This window comes from Calliphora vicina, chromosome 4 (assembly GCF_958450345.1).
Source record: "Calliphora vicina chromosome 4, idCalVici1.1, whole genome shotgun sequence".
Classification (NCBI taxonomy): domain Eukaryota; kingdom Metazoa; phylum Arthropoda; class Insecta; order Diptera; family Calliphoridae; genus Calliphora; species Calliphora vicina.
The window spans coordinates 4,514,491-4,536,408 of record NC_088783.1 but is presented as its reverse complement, the minus strand read 5'-3'; the positions used below and the strand labels follow the sequence as shown (position 1 = coordinate 4,536,408).

At 28.8% G+C, this 21,918-nt stretch overlaps 2 protein-coding genes across 2 annotated transcripts; one reads left to right on the top strand and one right to left on the bottom strand.

Annotated features, from left to right (window-relative positions):
* The first annotated feature begins 2,062 nt into the window (after positions 1 to 2,062).
* phtm (phantom) lies at positions 2,063 to 13,738 on the top strand. The gene is made up of 7 exons (XM_065510384.1): positions 2,063 to 2,166; positions 2,243 to 2,310; positions 5,829 to 6,141; positions 6,314 to 6,462; positions 10,287 to 10,498; positions 11,895 to 12,285; positions 13,247 to 13,738. Exons 2-7 carry the CDS (start codon positions 2,254 to 2,256, stop codon positions 13,736 to 13,738), a joined length of 1,614 nt encoding a protein of 537 aa, XP_065366456.1. The 5' UTR covers positions 2,063 to 2,166; positions 2,243 to 2,253.
* An 8-nt stretch (positions 13,739 to 13,746) lies between these two features.
* LOC135959265 (cytochrome P450 18a1) lies at positions 13,747 to 21,502 on the bottom strand. Its single transcript, XM_065510383.1, has 5 exons — positions 21,070 to 21,502; positions 18,560 to 18,681; positions 18,054 to 18,483; positions 17,688 to 17,952; positions 13,747 to 15,766 (listed from the first exon to the last, which is right to left on the bottom strand). The coding sequence occupies exons 1-5, from the start codon at positions 21,449 to 21,451 to the stop codon at positions 15,352 to 15,354; spliced, it is 1,614 nt and encodes a 537-aa protein (XP_065366455.1). The 5' UTR covers positions 21,452 to 21,502; the 3' UTR covers positions 13,747 to 15,351.
* Positions 21,503 to 21,918: the final 416 nt, after the last annotated feature.

Here is a 21,918-nt window from a genome sequence, read left to right as displayed (position 1 = left end):
ATTTTTTTAACTGCTTAATCTGCGATATGGTGAAATAGTGTTAAGATTTTCCATTTTTTTTTGCCAGCCAGCAATGCTATTGAACTTGATCTTGAAATATTAAATAAACTATTAACATTCATAGACACAGTAAGGATAAAGAACTTTATTGTTGAAAATACAAATTTTACAGTTGAAGGAAGATAATAAATGTTATTTTATTAAACTAGAAATCGTTAACGCCATTCTAAAACATGCTAAGTCGACTTTGTTAAAAACATGTTGTTAATAATCTTCTATATATATAAAAATGAAATGGTACAAGTATGTATTGTCATCACGTGAGAACGGTTGGAGCGACTTGGCTGATTTAAAGATAAAGAAAAAAAATTTTAAAATTCCGGGTAAAATTCGGAAATTCTTTTTTTTTTGAGGCCAGTCAACTGTAATAAAAAAGCTCCCTAAAGTATTCAGTACAAATTTAGATATTGTATTTGCAAATAAATAAGAACAGGCTGGTGTGTGAGGGTTGGAGAAACTTGAGGAACTACCATTAGTAAATGGTACCGGGCGAAGCCGGGCGATCAACTAGTTTATTAATAAAATCGAGAGCATTATTAGTATACTCTAGAATGAAGGTCTCGACTTTTCATGTTTTTATTATTTTGAAGGAATATATATTGTTTGGTTTTTTATTAAACTTAAAATTGTTGCCTTCTTTCTAAAACATACTAAATCGAGTTATAATTTGTTGTTCATTTGAAATAAGTTTTGTTTTTTGAATAAAATACAATTCCAAGTTTCTCCCTTATATTCCTGTAATTTGTAGAATGATATTCAGTTTGTATAATAAACCAACAATATTAGAAATTATGTACCTTTGAATTTCCGGTACTCCTAATATGAGTTTCTTATGACTTATTGACCCATTTTCTGAAAAATGCAAAAAAAAAAAAAAAACAATAAAGACGATGCAGCATTTCCGTTTAAGAAACATACATTTCTATTTTTCGGGTTGTCTTGTTCGATGAAAAATATTCCGTACAGATAAATTCATAACAAATTGTCAAATTTATGCTTCATCTACAATTCATGAGTTGGCAATAAAAAAAAATAAATAAGACACAATAATAAAATGCGCATTTTATATGACACTTAAGTAATTCATACGATAATTGTAAAATACAAAACGACTTATTGGCACACTTTCTTTAATCTTGGGACATTTTGATTTAAAGCTGTTATACACATAAATGTGGTTAGTTTCCGATTTCTGGCTTATTGTGATTAGGTAAATTAAGTTTGAAATATGTAGACAAATTACAATTGAAATATGTATGTATACACGCAGAGAAAAAACATGGATGTGGTAAACTTAATTTAAGATCATCATATTATGATAAGATTGAACAATCAAAAGTCGTAATATAATTGTCTTGATTCAAAGCAATCATAATATGATACAAAGTATGAGCCATGAACATACAAATGTTTCCAGTAGCTAAAATATTGTTGAAATTAAGTTAAAGTATGTAACTATTATTTGTGTAAGACAACAATATATTGTTACAAATAACAAAGTATAGTTGTCGTAACCATGTCGAAGCATGTTTTTTTTTCGCTAAAATATTTAAAATATGAATGTACAATTATACATTCGGTTATTTATTTATAGTGTGCATTTATTCGTATCGAAAGCTGTAAACAATTATTCGATACGCAGAATAATTTTAAATACACTGAAAAGAAAACATATTTGATTGGTTTTTCCACTCTGTAAAAGAAATTGCTAATTCAAAAATCGTTTTAACGACTTCAAGTCTTTCTGTTTCTGTTTCAGTTTTTGTTTTTTCCCACTGCCCTTATCTATGTCTTTTTCTACCTAAATTTGAAACTTACTTTGTGTTTTCCCTAAGTGTATTTATGTAGTACATACCTATTTACATTCCTGCTGTTATTGTCGTTGTAGTCGTCGACATTGTGGAATAACATATTAAGTCCACACTCGTTGTGAATTTGTAAGTCACATCAGTCTGTTGGTCAGTCAGTGAGTGGACGTGTGTAGCAACTGAAGTTGCCAGTTTAAGTACTTTGATTGTTCAAGTATTCAAAGAGAGTTTTAAAGAAAATTACTGCAACTAAGTATTTTTACAGTGTCTTTTATGAAATATTAAACAAATTAGAAATGTGAGTATTAAAAATAAAAACAATTTATAATGTAAACTTAATTATAACAGTACGATTATGTTTTATTCATTTTTAGCAACATCTAGTATGAGGGATTATAAGAAATGTTTGGATTTCCTTAACGAAATGGATGTCTCTCTATTGGTAAGATAATAAAATTGATATTATGTTTTCAGAAAGATTTAAGTGGAAATATACAAAACCCTAGCTTAAGCAAATCCAGCGGAATTTTCTGAATTAAATTTCGAAATAAATTTTTTGCACGCCCTTTTAAGTTAATATATTCTTGGATTATTATTTGAGTTGTCCTTGAGAAACATTGTTCTCTTTTCTTCGTGCAATTTTATCACGCTTAGCAGTTGCTTCGGGGTCGAGCAGAATGAAAATATTTTGGAAAAAACAGTATTTTTCAAATAATCCTAGACAATTTTTCAACAAATTCCTCAACATCATTTTCTTTAGTTTAGAAAATTATATTTTCGATCATATAAACAAATTTCCAACAAACAGATTTCCAGGTTAAAAAATAGGTAATTAAAAAAAGTTTGAATTTTTGTTATTTTTAGTGAAAAACTCACATTTGGCTAGATTCATGTCAAAGCGGACAGCAGTCGGATGTACAATCTCTAATTTTAATGATGTACATAACATATCCAATATGTTTCTCATATTAGTGACTTTTTTAATGGAAATATCAAAGATCTCGGTGTTAAAAATTCAAAAAGAAAATGGTATAAGGACACCTAAACTCTCTACTATATTCGTGCATAAAATTTTAGCACCTGTGTTTTACAACATAAATTGAAATTGATTCAACTGTGTTCTGTTTTCTATTTGCTTAATTTTGTATATGAATTTAAATGAAAAAACTTACTTTTAATATTTGAATTTTCAATGGAATACAATTCTGGATGTGTGTCTAAAATTCTCTAAAAATTTCTCATTTTTGTTTATTATTTGATATAGGATTTGAATACTCGAAAACTGATTCTGCCCACTGGGCATTGTTGAATACCGGATTAACTTTATCCGATTTCTGAGAAATTCATAAATCAGTATAAATAGAGTCAACATGATTATACGATAAAAACCTCCTACCTTATTTCCATGATTACATGGGAGGCTCTAATATGGTCTTTTTCGATTTTTGGTGGTTATAAGATCTGAAATAGTTTTCTGTCATCTAAAAATCAAATGCAAAATCGGATAACGTTCAGAAGTTGCACATTTGATACATTATCTAGTAGCATGGGTTTCAAAATAATGCAAACATTTTTAAAATATAAAAAAAATTAAATTTATTCTGCACAAACGTTTGGCCTATTTATATATTAGATGACATTTCATAGCATATTTGCTAAAATATAATTTCAGATTGTTTCTTTGTGTTGCTAATTTACGCTATTGTATTTTTTTATTTTTAGAATTTGTATATCTGAGGTCAAATTTTGCAGGATATCATTAAAAATTATTAGAAATATAAATTGAATGAAATGTATTCATTAAGATCAATTTTTATATATATAATCCATTTTAACCAGAAGTCAAAAATAATGTTCAATGCAATTTCAAGTACATATAAATTAGACGATAAATATTGTAAAATTATGCGATTTGAAATAAATTCCAAAACAATCTTTATACCCTACACCACCATAGTGGGGAGGGTATAATGCGTTTGTGCAGATGTTTGTATAAAGTAGACCGATCGACTTAGAATCATTTTCTGAGTCGATTAAACGATGTCCGTCCGTGCGCAGAGTACAGGTCGAAATTTTGAAGATATTTCGATCAAATTTAGTACATATAAGTTTTTCGGCCCAAGGACAAAGCCTATTGAAACTGGCTGAACTCGGTCCATTATTTCACCTAGCCCCCATACAAATGTCTCCCCGTAATTGAACTTTATCGGTCATAAATGTTAAATTATATATGTATCTACATCAGTCCATAATCAGTCATAGCTCCCATATAAAACCCGCTTCAGAAAATCACTTTAATGTGCATAAATCTCTTAAAAATGTTGATAACACAAAATTCACCATAAATAACTTTCATATAGACATAAATAACACGACCTAATTTCATCGTGATCGGTCCATATTTGGTCATAGCTTCACATAGGACCACTTTTAAAAATCACTCACGAATATAAATTATTGATATTTTCCTTTAAAAGTTGTATTTCAGACTTCCGTTTATTATTGGTTAATTAAGAATATGTGAAGGTGGTTCAAAATTTATCTTAACAAATAAACTTTATCTATTTTATATTGACATTATGCTCAATCAATGGCTCTCTACTGAAACAGTTTTTGTCTTTATTAATTATATAATTATACCATGAGTGGCAAGGTTATACATAAGTTTGTCATTCCATTTGCAATTTCTAAATTTTTCATTTGCAACTCCATATATGTATATATTCTGGATCGTTATAGATAGAGGAGTCGATATAGCCATGTCCGTCTGTCCGTCTGTATGTTGAAATCAACTTTCCGTAGCCCCTAATAATTCATACATCAATATATCAGCTATAGTCCCAGTTCGATTGTTATTTCAAATCGTGCACAGAGAAAACAGATTCGTGATAGCAACCGAATTTGTTGCCAATCGAATGATTCTGTCTTAGTGACCGAATTTTGCAGTTGTGGCTACAATATTTAGGAAGGGGCAACTAAAGTTTGTTTGCATCAACTGAAATTCTGTTGTTAGAACTGAAAAATTCTATGTGTGCAACCGAATCATTCGATTGGCAACAAATTCGGTTGCTATTACGAATCTGTTTTCTCTGTGAGAAAATCGGCACACAAATGGCTGAGATATAAGTAATAAACCACGACTACCTCGATTTTTACTTATTTTTTTATCTATATCTGGATCATTAAGTCATTAATATAGACATTATTAATATCTAATGATAGATTCCAAATACCTTCTCAAGGACGTACATAACGTAATTCGGACCTACAAGTCAAAATCGGGAAAAATATTTGATATTCTGCCATCGATATTTCAATAGCTTTTGGCATGAGGAAAAAAATGTCTAATGTCCACTGACAGATTTATTTTTTTTTTAATTTTTAAGGCAATATTAAAAAAAATTAAATCAGGCGATTTTTTCATTACCTACTAAAACTAAAAAATAAAAGTTAAAGAAGAAGGCAATTTTTCTGAAATTTGGGGGCCATGAAAAACATTTTTTTTCCTCATGCCGAAAGCTATCGAAAAATAAATGGCACAATATCGATTGCTAACTCGATCTACCCTAATATACATACTTAAAATGGCTAAATTGGTTAAATTTAAATTTATGCGCAAAGTTTTTCTACGAAAACTAATTCGAAACTAAATAGTTATGCGTTAACAAAAACTTTGAAAAATTAAAGGTTTTAACATTGAAGAAAATAATATTTTTCATAGAAGTTGAACAAAACATACATAAATAAAAAAAAATAATTTATGAATCTTCAACATATTTTTACACACAGTAAACCGTACGAGTTAAACAGTAAAAACAATGAAATTTCCACCTTTCAATCTTTCTACCTAACTAGGAATACCACTTAATTGAAATAATAAAAGTAAAAAAACTTTTCGTTATTTCACAAAAAATTGGCATTTCCTGTATTCACAACAAGCATTTTGCTGTATATTTTTAGCATGTTTTCGTCATCTGTTTTGTTGGCCTGATCATTTTCATATCGTTGCAAAATTTCATTCGTATGCGTCATCAGCCTCCGGGTCCTGTTGGTTGGCCCATACTTGGCTATTTAGCATTCCTTAATGTAAAGGCACCATACAAAACATTGCAGCAATTATCCTTTAAATATGGACCAATATATTCGCTGAAGATGGGCAAAATCAATACAATCGTGTTGACAGATGCAGCCTTGGTGCGTGATTTCCTGAGACGTGAAGAGTTTACAGCAAGAGCACCGCTCTATGTAACACATGGCATAATGGGTGGTTATGGTAGGTTTTTGGGAATAAAAGAGAAAACAACTTTATGCAAAACAAAAGACTTAAGTAAGATACTTACAATGAGCAGGCTGTCGCCTGTCTATTGCCCAGACAAATTGTTTTATTTCCGTTTTCAGTTGTTGTTATTTCTTATTTCTGTGAATTCTTTTCTCTTTGGAAAAAGGTCTAATATGTGCCGAAGGTGCTTTGTGGAAGGATCAAAGACGTCACACTATTGATTGGCTGAAATGTTTGGGCATGTCTAAGAAATTCAGTGAAATACGCTGTGGTTTAGAACAGCGCATTGTTCAAGGCATTAGAGAATGCATACAGGTATGTGTGGATATCATAAATATATAAAATAACAAACATAATGGCATATCCATATATTACTACAGTATATTGTATGTCTTTTCTTTGTTATTTCTGTCTAATAAATGTTGATTAGCTTTTGTTTGTTCTCATCTTTAAACTGTCTATCCTTCCGTCTGAGTCATAAACATGAATGAATGATTTCGCCAAATTAAAACAAAACCATATTTCAGAAAACTTAAAATATTCCTAAGTAATTTGTTGGGTTTTTTCCCTGTTGTTGCTGCAATGTCTGGAAGAAGCAAAAGTGTATGTACAGTGTCGGTCAAAATACACTGAACAAAAATTGCTGATATAGTATTTATATAGGGAAAATAAATTTGATTGTTTTTTAAATCAAAAAAATATGATACAAAAACTTCCGACCAGGGATGAAAAATTTGATACAATCGTACTTTTGTTGGTACTATTGAAAAGTACCGCTACTATTTGTACTACTATTTTAAAAAGTAGTATTTCTACCACTATTTTAAAAAGTAGTATTTCCACTACTATTTTAAAATAGTAGTAGAAATACACCTTTTTACGAAAGTATTTGTACTACTATATTAAAAAGTAGTATTTCTACTACTATTTTATTAAAAAAGTAGTATTTCTATTACTGTTTTGAAAAAAGTACTTTTTAAAAATTATACTTCCAATACTTTCGTAAAAAGGTGTATTTCTACTACTATTTTAAAAAAGAAGTATTTTTGCTATTTTAAAAAGTAGTATTTTTACTACTATTTTAAAAAGTACTATTTCTACTGCTATTTTAAAAAAGTAGTATTTCTACTACTATTTTGTAAAAAATTGTACTTCTACTACTATTTTAAAAAAGTAGTATTTTTACTAAAAAAAATAGTATTTCTAATACTATTTTAAAAAAAGTAACATTTCTACTACTTTAAAAAAAATACTATTTTTAATACTACATATTTTAAAAAGTAGTATTTCTACTACTATTTTATAAAGTAGTATTTTTACTACTATTTTAAAAAGGTAGTATTTTTACTACTATTACATTAGAAAAGTAGTATTTCTACTACTATTTTAAAAAAAGTTGTATATCTATTACTATTTTAATATTAGTATTTCTACTACTTTTTAAAAAAAATAGTGTTTCTACTACAATTTTAAAAAAGTAGTATTTCTGCTACTATTTTAAATTGAAAAAAAAAATTAATTAAAAAAAGTAGAATTTTTACTACGATTTAAAAAAAAGTTGTATTTCTACTACTATTTTAAAAAGTAGTATTTCTACTACATTTTAAAAAAAGTAGTATTTCTACCACTATTTTAAAAAAGTAGTATTTCTCCTACTTTTTTAAGTAGGTGGTATTTCTCCAACTTTTTTAAGAAGGTGGTATTTCTACTACTACTTTATTAAAAAAGTGGTATTTCTACTACTATTTTTAAAAAAGTAGTATTTTTACTACTATTTTAATAAAGAATTTTTTATTAAAAAAATTGTATTTCTAACACTTTTCTAAATAGTTTGTAACTCCTGCAGACAAGCCAAAAGGCTTCGCAGGACTAGATTTTAGAACAAATGTCTTCTACATTGTTTATGTAACAAAAATTTAATTTAAAAAAAGTGTATTTCTACTACTATTTTAAAAAAGTAGTATTATTACTACTATTTTATTAAAAAAGTAGTATTTCTACTACTATTTTGAAAAGTAGTCTTTTTACCAAAATTGTTACTACTATTTTAAAAAAGTAGTATATCTATTACTATTTTAATTAAAAATAGTATTTCTACTACTCTTTTATTAGTATTTCTTGTATTAGTGTTTCTACTACTTTTTTTAAAAAATAGTGTTTCTACTATTATATTAAAAAAGTAGTATTTTTACTACTATTTGAAAAAGAAGTATTTCTACTACTATTTTAAAAAGTAGTATTTCTACTACTATTTTAAAAAAGTAGTATTTTTACTTCAATTTAAAAAAAATAGTATTTCTATCACAGTTTTAAAATAAGTAGTATTACTACTACTATTTTAAAAATAGTATTTGTACTACTAGAAAATAGGTTTCGAAAATTTACGAATTCGCCGGTAAACTAAAAAAAACAATTCGGTGAATTTATATGCGATTTAATAGCAATTTAAACTGATAATTTTTAAGTAATTCAGAATTAAAATTTTTTATTTTTTTATACAGTAGTTTTGAATTACCTGCCTTTCACTTAAGAGCATTTTGCATATAAGTGCACAAAACTTATGTTTTGTATATTTATTTACCAAACTCCATATAAATTAGTTAATTTAAGTGCATTGTTCATACCTGCACATTTAAGATAAGTGCATAATACTTTTGGAATCTATAACTGGTTTTCATGAAAAAAATATCATTTAGCGGCCTAATACAAAATTAAATCAAAACAAAATAAGAAAAATAGGATTTTGAATAAAAAGATATGTTGTAAACTTCTTAATAATTTTAAAAGTAGCTAAAATAGCAATTTGATGTTATTTTTAGTCGGAAAAATCAAAAAGCTTCACATAAATTATTTGTCGTTAGCTGCTTTTTTGGGCAGTAAACGGTAAATGCACTTACCAGCATCAATGAGCAGGTAAGTGCATTAAGGTTAACTGCATTTTTAACTTATCTGCACAAAATATCGTGCAAAGTTGGTTGTGCAGGTAAGTCAAAATTAATGTATTACAAAATTTTAAATTTTTTGGAAAAATTTCCTTTCAAAGAACATACATGATACCAATATTTCATATTTATCCTTTGCGTGTAATATAAAAAAAACCTTAAAAAATACTCCAGCTCAACAAATACTCAACCCAGGAAAAATATTTTGAGCAATTGTCTCCTCAAACAAAATAAACTTTAATTATAGTTAGGAACATCTTCTGTACAAATAGGGCCACCCTAATGTACGTGTTTAAAAGATGGCAATTATGTTTGTTTGGGACAATCAGTTCTTTTATTCATTACTATATGAAGAATGAATAAATGAAAATATAATGCGTTGTAAATATGTGATTTCTAAACTGTTCAAATACGTTCAAATTGGTGAAGGGGTTAATGTCATGAAGTGGCCATCACTGTCACCCGACCTTAATGTAAATCGGGAATTGGCACATCGAGATCCAAACAAATTATATCAAGCTATTCTAATGACAATAATAGAAAATCTTATTAGCTATATGCCTAAAAGATGTGCGGCTATTTTGAAAAACGGCGGTTATGTAACAAAATATTAGTATGTGTTGTATAACTCGATTTTTGTCCAATAAGTTTTTACCGATACTGTATGTCCTTGTACACATTGAGCTGAAGTTTAGCTACAGTAAATTGTATAAATTTCGCCTTAACTCATTCATTCATTCCATTTTGTTCTAAACTCAATTATTTGTTGCTAGGCTGCCATCATTATAACAGTTGGTTGGCTGAACGGCTGCCAGAGAAACAGTCAGGTTGGCAGGTTGACTGGATACCTGTCTGGCTCTGAGTCCGTGTGTCTGTTTGTTTGATAATTTATCTGTATAAATGTCTTTCCGTCCAACCGTTTTTGTCAGTTTTGCCTTTGTCTGTTTTGCGGCTGCTGCTGCTATGTTTGATCATTTTACTTTCCATTTTGTTTTCGCTTTTGCTTTTTAAACATATTTTTTTTTTCAAGTGCAAAAAAATAAACAACTAAATAAATAAATAAAATGTGCACATTTTTTTCTTCTTATACATACATTTTTCTCGTCCGCTCGTTTGTTCTTCATTTCTGCCATGTTAGTGTTTTTGTGTTTTTTTTTTCTGTTTTAACTGATTTCTTGTGGTTTCTCGTTTATGAAGTGGCTCCATGATGATTCTACGAATTTATTAGATGGCGAAGTGAATCCTCTGCCCGCATTGCAACATACTTTGGGTAACATTATTAACGACCTAGTGTTTGGCATCACATATGCACGCGATGATGTCACTTGGCATTATTTGCAAGAGCTACAGGAAGAGGGTTTAAAACTAATTGGCGTTTCAGGTGTTGTGAATTTTTTGCCATTTTTGAGGTGAGTAAATGTAGACTTTTGTACTGGTAAGTATTCATTCTTTTGAATTGTATGATCGCAAAACCACAAAGTAAGAAAAATTAGTTCTTTATTAGTCATCATTCAATTTTTAAATTTTCATATAGCCAAATTTTCGACAAAAGTGGAAATAATTTTTAACACATGATAAAGTTTATATACATACGTTTGGAACTACACACTTCCAATAGTCGTCATACTGCATTTTCAGCTTTTCATCCCTTTGCTTTTTTTCCAAAGAAGTGAAATTTACACTTCCCTTAGTACGGCGAATGGTAGAATGTTATCTTGACATCTCTAGAGAAAAAATTGTTTTAACGAATTAAAATAAAACTGTGCAAAATGTCCTTTAGAATGTTAATACTTTAATATCCTTGAAAGTAAGTAAAATCATATAGATAAAAGGACGAAATTACAGAACTATTCAACGGTTTCGCTGTGGTTTTGACTCTATGACACCAAACAGTGGAATAGGCAATTAAGCTTTATATGGTTTAGATAAAAATGGGCTGGATCACAATTGTGGGCATGGCATCTATCATGTAAATATTAATTGTCCAATATCTAGAGGACTATCAAAATGGCAATCTCGAAACTTTTCACAAGTTATTGTATTGTTACGGTCTGTAACGATTGCCAGCAACATTCATAATGTTTATAAACAAAGTTGATAGCATTGTTTGTAAGTATAGCAATACTAAATCGAAAGCTGTAAAATTCGAATATACTAGAGTTGTCCGAAAGATGGCAGAAGTTGCAGTCGTTAATCAGTTTATTATACGCGCGGTTAGAGTTAACATCAACTACATTCTTGTATATTATAAAGTGTAATTTAAGTGTGTGTATTAACAATACATGGTGACTATTTAAACTGTTGTTTCAGTACATTTGAATAATTAAAGTGATGTTACAATTTTAAACTACTAAACTGCTTTTACTTGTAATAAAAGTATCCGGTTTATTTAAAGGAAATAAACCACCGTTTTTAAAAGGTAAAAACGTAACGTACATAGCTGAGGTAAAATTGAGCAGTATTATGATAATGGAAGTGGCACCACAACTTGGAAGTTGTTGTTAGTTACGGTTATTAAGTTTTGTAAATTTAAAAATTACCCAGTCAAATTTTAATAAGGCCTACTTCAGTACCATTAGCATTTCGGTCCAGAATTAGTGAGGCTGCCACATAAAACTCATTTCATAATTGATCCTAAATTGACTAATACAAATCCTTATACATATTAGAATATAAAAACTCGATGTAGAGTATTAAATGGGCGACCTTGACCTTCCTATACTAGAATTTGTATAGAATTCGATGGATATTTAAATATTCAAACTATATTCAAACTCTTTAGTAATTAATTTATTTACTCCTCAGATTTTTGCCCTCTAACAAAAGAAGCATACAATTCCTACTCAATGGCAAACAGAAGACACATCAAATCTATGATGACATCATCCAGAAATGTGAAGAGAAGTTATTGAAACGTCAGCAGCAACAAAACACACAACCTAATGAAGATGAGGATAAAGTTAAGCTACAAAGAAACACCTGTATTCTGGAGTATTTCCTGGAGGAAAGAAAAAAGCTGCAAAACTCTGACGATAGTAAGCAACAAGAAATTGCTAAAGAATTCTTTTGTCCCCAGCAACTAAGGCATTTGCTGGCGGATCTTTTTGGTGCTGGTGTGGACACCACATTGACTACTTTGAGATGGTTCTTCTTGTACATGGCCAAGGATCAAGGCATACAGGAGGAGTTGAGAAAAGTATAATATAATTTTTAAGCATACAACGCCACAGTGGGACAAAGTTGGACTTGCTAATGTTTTGCCAATTTTCAAAATGTCATTTCAAAAGCTGATTAGATTTAATTTATCATGTTGTTCTAAAATGTTCCTGTCGCTTTTCTCGACACACTTTGGGACAGTAACAAAATTCAAATCGAACTCGCTTAGAATGGTATTTTGAAAACTTTAAAAAGGGAACAGTCCATATTTCAAACATATAAATCAGTGGTCGGCAATCATAGCCATCGACTATTCGGATGTACTTAAATTTCTATAGCTGAAACAAAAAGTCGAATTTTCGATTTTGAAAATTCGACTTTTCGAAAGTTCGACTTTTTTACAATTGCTGTTTATGAAAAGTGAATTTTTTCGTATTTGGGACAGTAACAAAATTTAAATCGAAATCGCTTGTTGAATGGTATTTAGAAAACTGTAAAACTGTTCATATTTCAAATAATCTGCCACCATTTGCCGAATGCCATCTATAGTTGAAACTTTTCGACTTTTTTAATTTTTTAAAAGTCGACTTTTTTACATTATTGATTTATGAAAAGTTGACTTTTTCGTGTTTTCTCGTCTTTTCATTATATTTTAATGTAAAACATATTTGGCTGCTAGATTTATAGATGAGAAAATCGCATTTTATAAAATTTTTACAACAAAATTTAGAAATAAAAAAAAATTCTATTGACTATTCGACGAAGTTCGACTCCTTAATTTTTCCGAATGTTCGAACAATCGACTTATAAAATTCTGAAAAGGGATACAAATTGGAGATTCTGCGCCGAAAACATGCTAACCTAACAGGTTCTCCTTTTGCCGACCACTGATATAAACATAACATATTGCTATTTTCTTATATTAAAGCAGTTTACTGTCCCAAAACTGTGATAGTGTAAATGGGCATTTACTAATATCATTTATTTGCTTTATTATATAGCACTTGTTGAAACTGAATCGGGAGAATATAACCTTAAACGATCTAGAACACATAGATTACTTGAGAGCTTGCCTAGCTGAAGCTCAGCGCATAAGATCGGTGGTGCCGTTGGGCATACCTCATGGCTGTGTGAGAGAGGTGCAGATAAATGGTTTTACCATACCTGAGAACAGTATGATTATACCGCTACAGTGGGCCATACATATGGATCCTAAAGTATGGCCCGAGCCAGAGCAATACAAACCACAAAGATTTCTCAACGAGGAGGGGCAGTACATTCAGCCTCAAAACTTCATACCCTTTCAAACGGGCAAGCGCATGTGCCTGGGTGATGAATTGGCCAAAATGCTGTTACTCTTGTATAGTGGCTTAATATTGAGAAACTTTAAAATTTCTTTAAGTCCTCAGAGTCAAGACATAGATATGCAGGGAGAATGCGGCATTACCTTGGCTCCTTTTAAGTATAAATTAAAATTCACAAATCTGGAGTAAAACGCAAAATGTGTAATTTTTTTTTTTTTTTGAAAAAATATTGTATATTTTTAAATATAGATTTTTTGAATTTGTTTTCTTAATAAAATATTGTATGTTTTTTTTTATTAATTCTTACATTTTTGTTTCTGTTATTTTATGGTGTAGAGGGGGTAGGGGTGAACTTAAATTAAACAACTAATTACTATTTAACAAACAAAACAACATAAATTAAATACTAAATGTTTACATGAAAGACTTATAAAAATAATTTGTTAAAAAAATTAACATATTTACAAAATGTGTTTAAATTGTTTTTGTTGTGTGTTTAAATGTGGGTGTTTTTTTTTTATTGATGGTTTTTGAATTTTTTTGTGCATGTTAACTTAGACTTATTGGTAAATGAAAAATGTTAAGGGAATAATTACAATTATGCTTAAATGTTGGCACTATGAATCTTAAAGATTGTTTTTCTTTTCATCTAAAATGAAAATAGTTATGAACAAAAAATGAGAGTTTAAATACTAAAAATGTAGGTATAACACAAAATATTAATTAATTAATTTATTAATTAAATTAATGATGATGTATGAAAAATATTTACAGGGCAAAAATTACAACATTAAAATGAGAGTGAGCTCAAAAAGCTGCTTCAAAGCACAGCTTTCATAAATTAACTTATGGCTTCTCGCTCCCAATTTAAGTTTTACTTTTTTTCTAATTTCTTTAATTCTCATTTTTTATATTGTTATAAAAACTAAACCACAGATTTTTTAAATTATTATAATTATGTTTTATAAATATATTTTTTGTTTGTTTGTTTGTTTTTTACATGTGTTTAAATAAAAATTAAACACATGTTTGTTATTGAACACAGCTTCTAGGGGGTCAAAGAATAGAATTTGTTTTTTTTATATATTATTATTTTTTTTTTGTTGTATAAAATTTGTTAATAGATATTTTGAACTAAGTTGAGGATTTACAAAAAAAAAAAAATATTAATTAAACTATTTTCTTTTCTTTCATTTCTTGGCTATAAAATCTCTTTTATAAATTATGTTTTTTACATCGTTGGATATATTATGGGAATAATATTTAATATTGCCATTTCATGGAAAAACTCTTGAAGTTAGACTCTGTTTTTCTGGTTTGTGTTTGATATATGTACTCTATTCTTGCTTCTTTGTTTTATTTTTTTATTTTCTTCATTTAAATGTTGTTTGGATGTGAAGTTTTCTGAATTGCTTTCAAAATTGTACTCCTTTTACAGTTTCTTAGCGACTACAAAGAGTTATTGGTTGATGTTGGAACAAAAAACGTCTTTCAGGAACAAAACCGTGCTCTGCATATTCTATTGTTGAAATGCTCTCTCTCTCATATGCAACAGCTTCTTTTTAAACTTATTCATTAAGGCCTAGTGTAGGGGGGGGGGGAATAAACAGCTTTCAAGCTTTGAGTTTTCACGGAAAGCTTACAGCAGCTTTCTTGTTGTTTTTATATCATTTTTTTCTAATTTCCCGGTTCCCATTGTATAGTGTTTGGAAATGGCCTTAATGTTCTTTCTAATTTGCTTACGTCTGATGTAAGGATCTCTTCGCTTTACCTTTTAGTTGAATGTTTTGCTACATGTTCATCTAATTTGATCCTACATTGCGCATATGATGAGGCTCTATCGTTGTCGTATTCAGCTGTAAGGGTCTGGGTGTTAAACACACTTTAAAAGTTTCTGGTGTTATGGTGGCACCCACATTACCCTTCAAACTGGGCAGAGGCTGTCCCACGGGCAGTGTTATGTTGAAGGAGTGCATGAACGAGGCAAAGAATAAGAATAATTCCATTCGGGCCAAAACATCACCCAAACACATGCGCCTTCCCACACCAAAGGGTATAAAGTATTCGGGTTTACGTACTTTGCCCTCAGAGTCCAAGAAACGTCGGGGATTGAATTCTTCTGGTTTTTCCCAGAGATTGGGATCCATGTGCACGCTGTTGATGAGGGGTATAACATGGGAGCCGGCGGGAATTTTATAACCATTCACTTCAACATCTCTGTAAAGATAGAAAGAAGGGAAAGGGAAATTAATAAATAAGCTTTTTAATACATATATTTTTTTAATGTATAAGATGAAAGTTTATAGTTTTGTGGGAATGTTTAAAATCTAAAAAGATATTTATGGTAAAAGCTTTCAAAAGTTGTTTTTTTACGAATCATGTTTTTCTTGTACGTAATACCCAAAATTTTCCTTACAAATGTTCTATTTAAAATATAAATTTTCTATAAAAAATACTGTTATACATTAAATTTTCTATAGAAAATATTGTTATACAGAAAATTTTCTCTAAAAAAAACTTTTATACACAAAATTTTCTATAGAAAAAAACTGTTATACAGACAATTTTCTGCAGAAAAAACTGTTATACACACAATTTTCTATAGAAAAACTATTATATATTAAATTTTCTATGGGAAAAACTTTTATACACAAAAATTTCTGTAGCAAATTTACAGCAAATGTTCTCTGTTATACACCAAATTTTCTATAGAAAAACTGTTATACAGAAAATTGTCTGCAGAAAAAACTATTATACATAAACATATCAATAGAAAATACTGTTATACAGAAAATTTTCTATAAAAAACTGTTATACACCAAATTTTCTATAGAAAAAACTGTTATACACACAATGTCTATAGAAAATAATGTTATACACAAAATTTTCTTTTGAAAAAACTGTTATACAGAAAATGTTTTGCAAAAAAAAACTGTTATACATAAAAATTTCTATGGAAAATATTGTTATACAGAAATTTTCTATAAAAAAAATGGTTATACACTAAAATTTTCTATAGAAAAAACTGTTATACAGAAAATTTATAGACAATTTTATCCAGTATTTTGAAATTCTAACTAATTCTCTTCTCAGCCTTTAGGATGAGCTGTAATATTGTCTTGACACTCATGATCGTTAAAAATGTATTCAGCTTTTCTTTATGAAATAGTTTTTATTGTCAAATGGCACTTAAGTTCAATAAACTTGACTTGTATGATAAAAAAAAATAAATACAAATAATTGAGCCATAATTTATAGACAAAAATGTTTGTATTGTGTATATAATTTAAAAGCCGGCCGGTATAAACTTGTTGAAATATAAATGAAGGCAAAAAAGTGCAAAAAAAAAACAGAAAAAAATAATAAATTAGCAAATGTTTATTGAAAAATTGCAACCTCACGTGTTGTTTCTACAATTCAACATATAAAGATTTGAAAATGTTCATGCTATATTTTTTTACTGTTTGTGTTTTTTGTTGTTGATGTTGTTTCTGTTCAAAATGCATACAAAACAATTGAAAAATGCATCAAGTGCATTAAAGGCCTGGCTTTGTGGCTGGATTGCCTTGCTTTGGCTCGAGTTGCCTTGCCTTGCCTGGCTAGTGAGTGTATGAATGCATGCATGTGTGTTTGGGGGTCTGTGAATGTGTGCGAGTGTGTGAAAAATAAAGCTTTTAATCTTAGAAACCATCTAAAAGCAAAACTGGGACAAATTACGACGCATCTTATAAATGCCAGCAAATTGCATAGAGATTGTTGAAACATGTGCGCTCCATGTACGACGCACTGGCTAAAGACTATCACAGAATTTGTATACCACACTCATACAGTTAATTGAAAATACTTAGTTTTTCTAATTCTATTGCGCTCTCTATACAACACAATACAACACAACTGACATTAGAATACATAGTGTTGTTGTACAATAAAGTTAATTAACAATGACTTTTTTTGTTTGCCATTGCTGCTGCTGCTTTTGTGTTGTTGTTCTAAGATTAATTTGAAAGACAACTGTGATGATGATAAAGTAAAGCAGCAGCAAGTTTAATGAACTATTCCCACAAATCAAAACAAAGTGAAGGCAATTTTACACAGATTGCCAAGATTTTGAAAACAAAAAAAAGTATATAAAGCTTACCTTGTGGGTGAGTGAGTGGTGGCCAAGGGAACAATACTGGAACGGCGCATAGATTCCAAAATAGTGGATTCGGTGACAGGTAAATATTGCAAGTCCTCAATGGAAGGTAATCTGTGACGGCCTACAACTTGATCTAGTTCATCCTGTACCCGCTTCATGGCATCGGGATTGCGCAACATGAACACATTAATCCACAACAAAGTAGTCTTAATAGTTTCCATGCCAGCCGAGAATAAATCAATTATCACTTGCACAATTTGCTCCTCTAAAAAGAGTAAGAAAAAAATAAAACAAAAATTAAGAATCTAATAATTTAACTATAATTAATTCTAATTAATTATTTAAAACAGAGTTATGACAACTTACCATGATTTTTGCCATCGAACAACTCCGCGTCGGTGCCCTCCTGTTTGGCCTTTTCAATTTCAGCCAAATAAAAGTCAACCAAATCTCTAATATTCGAGCCATCATATGACTTCTTGTGATCATCTATGACATCCTGATAGAATTTCTGCATTTCTTCGCGATTTTTCGCAATCTTATTTTTGGCCGTCAATATGCTGGGAAAGTATTGCACAGTGGGTATATAGTCCACAGTGTGGATTTCGCCAAAAAGTCGCATGCCTTCTTCAATGAGAAAATTGAAACGTCTGAATTTGGGATCATCTATGGAGAAGCGCACCGACATCATAATGCTGCAAATGACATTGCTAACGGCCACAGAAATGGCGGGTGCCATATCCATAGGTTGACCCTCGGAAACGTTCAAGTTGTGTATGTATTCATGGACTTCAGTCTGCAAGTGAGAAAAATTGTAAACTTTGTGATTAGTGGCTGATTTCTTGGGAAAGATGGTTGTATGTTTAACTTACCATTATTCTTTTTTCCATGACATGCTTGCCATTGCCCATATAAGTCATGCCAAATTGACGTAGTTTTTCGTGCAAAAAACGTCTTTGGTCTTTCCACAATTTGCCAGTACTGTTGATAATGCCTAAAAGTAAATAGAAGTAATTTATTAATAAATATTTTGTATTACAAAAACAATTAAATATAATTTTTATATTTGTTAAAATTAGGTATGATCATAGATAAAGACCTAACTCAGTTGTTAAAAACCTTAGTTTTGGGAATGTATTAGCAAATAAAAGTATGTGTTTTCGCTCTATGTTTATTCTCTATATTTATGTAATTCCTATACAGAATTTACTTCACAAATGTTTGCCAAAAATACAAATTTCATTATACAATAGGTAAGGGAGTTAGTTCTCTTTCTAAAACAACTGTTTCAGGCTGAGTTTATTAAATGTTTATATTTTTAAAATATTTAGAAATAATCTTTTTATGGTGCAAGAAATGTATATAAACAATGTGGCAGTATTAAATATGACAGCTTTTTTCACTTGTTATATTTCATTTGTAAAATATTGCATAGAATTTAATTTTGTTGCAAATTTATTTAAACAATGAGTCTAGATAATGTTTTTTATGACATATTGCTAATAATAAAAGTTTTTAAAGATTGATTTGTGAAAATACTGTTACCCTGGCAACAATGTTGCCATTCATTAAGGCGAAACTTTGTTTATAAACAATGTTGCTAAGAAAATAAATGTTTTATAAACCTTAAAAATCATGGCAGATGGATTTTGTGGTAAAAAAAAATCTGGCAAACTTTTAATATTGAAACATATTTAGTCATTCGTTACTGCCTGTGCATTTTTATATATTATTCATTTACAACACTGAATTTTTAAAAAGTTTATTTCGTTTTTGCACATTTAAATTTTAATTGAGGTAGGCTTCTTATGAACAAAAACCTTTCCTTATAATAATTTTGTATGTCCAGCAAATTTCAACGAATTTTTTTTGCCTCAACAAAAGACAGAAAACAAAAATATTCCAACAATTATTTATTGACCACAAAAATACATAAAATAAAAGTATTTTATTAAGTCTCAAAATTAACCTACTTATACCACAATTAAACAAAATAAAAAAGAAGAAAAAATTCCTTACTTTTTTATTAAAAAAAAACTTTATCACAGTGCAAAATACAAAAAATGTGAAAGAAATTAATTGTTTTTAAAACAACATTACAATAACATCTACAGAAAAAAAACGTGATTATTTTCTGTTATTTATTTAAGTTTTGTTTTTAAATTTTTCATTTTTTTTTTTGCTTTCTGGTCAAGGAAAAAAACCAAAAACTTGTGCATTATTATGGTTATTTCTTGCGGTGTATGTGGAAGAGTTAAAGACAAATTGTTGTATTTTTTTCTTGGTTTAAAATTTTTTAAATATTTTAAATGAAATTATTTCAAGCAGTTAATTGGTTTAAAGATAAAGTGTTTGTGTTTAAATGTTGGTTAAATGTTTTTACCTCAAAATTTGTTAAATGTGCAATAGTAATTAATTTTTTTTTGTTTGTTTTTGTAACAGCTGCAATTTTGTTTTGGGTTTTTATTGTTTAAACAAAAATTGTGTAAAAATATAAACAGAAACAATAGCTTAAAGAGTTGGTTAAAGAAGACGCAATAAAGTTTTGAAAAATAAAATATTTTTTAGCTACACAGACAAAATAGATTCATTTTGGTAACCGAATTTTATACATAGTTCATAGATATGAAAGTCAGATGAACTGCTTTTGAAACAACAAAATTTGACATTTTGCAGTCACATCTGAAAATCTTGGTCTTTAGGAATAAAAAAATTTAACTCTAGTCAAGAAAGTTGATAGGAGCTTTTAGGCATGCTAGGAGTAAAAGCTTTCAAACTTCAACATTCCGTTAATTAAAAGCTCAATTTGTAGTTATAAATAGAAAATATGGATATATTGAGAGTTTTTAAAAAAAAATTGGTTTTAATAAAATTGTGGAAATATTTTTGAGATTTTAATAGGAAATTAAAATTTTTTTCTAAAAAATTTTTCAATCATTAGATATTTCAGTTAATTTTAAATTAATTTTTTTAAAGCATTTGTCAAAATTGAACAGAATTGTGATAAGCAATCACAAATTTAAATTTTTTTTTAATTTATTAAAATCTTAAATATATTTTGCTAAAATTCTGAAAAAATGTTTTGTGTAGCAGCTTTTTATGATTTTCTAGCTTAAAATTTCATATTTTAAAATTTTTTCAAGTTTAAACAAAAATCTCTGCCAAAAAATAAAACTTTTTAAATATGAGTATAATTCTTATTTTGAAGCAAAGATTTTTGTTTTAATTTCAAAAATTTTAAAAATATGAAATTTAAATTTTTTTCAAAATTTTTCCAAAAAAAAAAAAAATATTTAAAATTTTAATAAATTACAAAAAAAAAACTCAAAATTATATATTTCTATCCAAAAAAAAATTACACTTATTTATTTGCAAAACTTACCAAATCCATTTAAGGTCTGCATAAATGGTGTATCTGGACGACCGGTAAACTCTTCCCGGCGGAAACATTCACGTATCATTTTATAATCACTCATTACCACCGTCAATTGGCTGCCCAAACGGGTGGAAAACAGAGAGCCATATGTCTTGGCCAGTTCCATGAAACGAGTGTGTTTCTCATTGCCCATAAACAGTAAATAACCGATGACGGGAAAGCCCCAAGGGCCTGGTGGCAGTTTGCGCAATTCACGATATAAATTCACCAGCCATTGCAGGAAACTAATGGCCGTCAGAATGGTTATGAAAACCATGAGTAAATGCTGCATGTCATTGGTTTTAAATTGGCGCACCAAAAGTTTTATTATATATGAATCTGTCATCATTTTGTAGCAGTTAAAATTTAAGTTTTCTTTTTGGATAAAAATGTATTTTTGTTGGTTTAAAAATTTATCTTAATTTTTTTTTTCAATAATTTGTAAAAGTTTTCATTATTTTTAAAGGCTTTTTGTTAAAATTTTTTTTAAAGAAAACAATATTTTTGTTTGAATATGCTTTTTATTTATTTTTAAATGTATTTTTAGTATTCTTAAAACTTTGCACTTTATTCATTTGTAGTTAAAAATAGTGTTTATAGTAGTTTGAAACTTTGTTTAAATATATTTATTATTTTTTAATATAAATTTTTCTTGAAATTCTTTATTTATGTGTAAATATTTCACGCAAATATTATATTTATTTTTGGTTTGTAAAAATTAAAAAATTTTATTTTTTTTACGCAGTGTAGAGAGTAGACGACTTCGCGCGTTGCGTTTATAGATTTCGACTAATGTCTCGTCGTTATGTCCTTGCG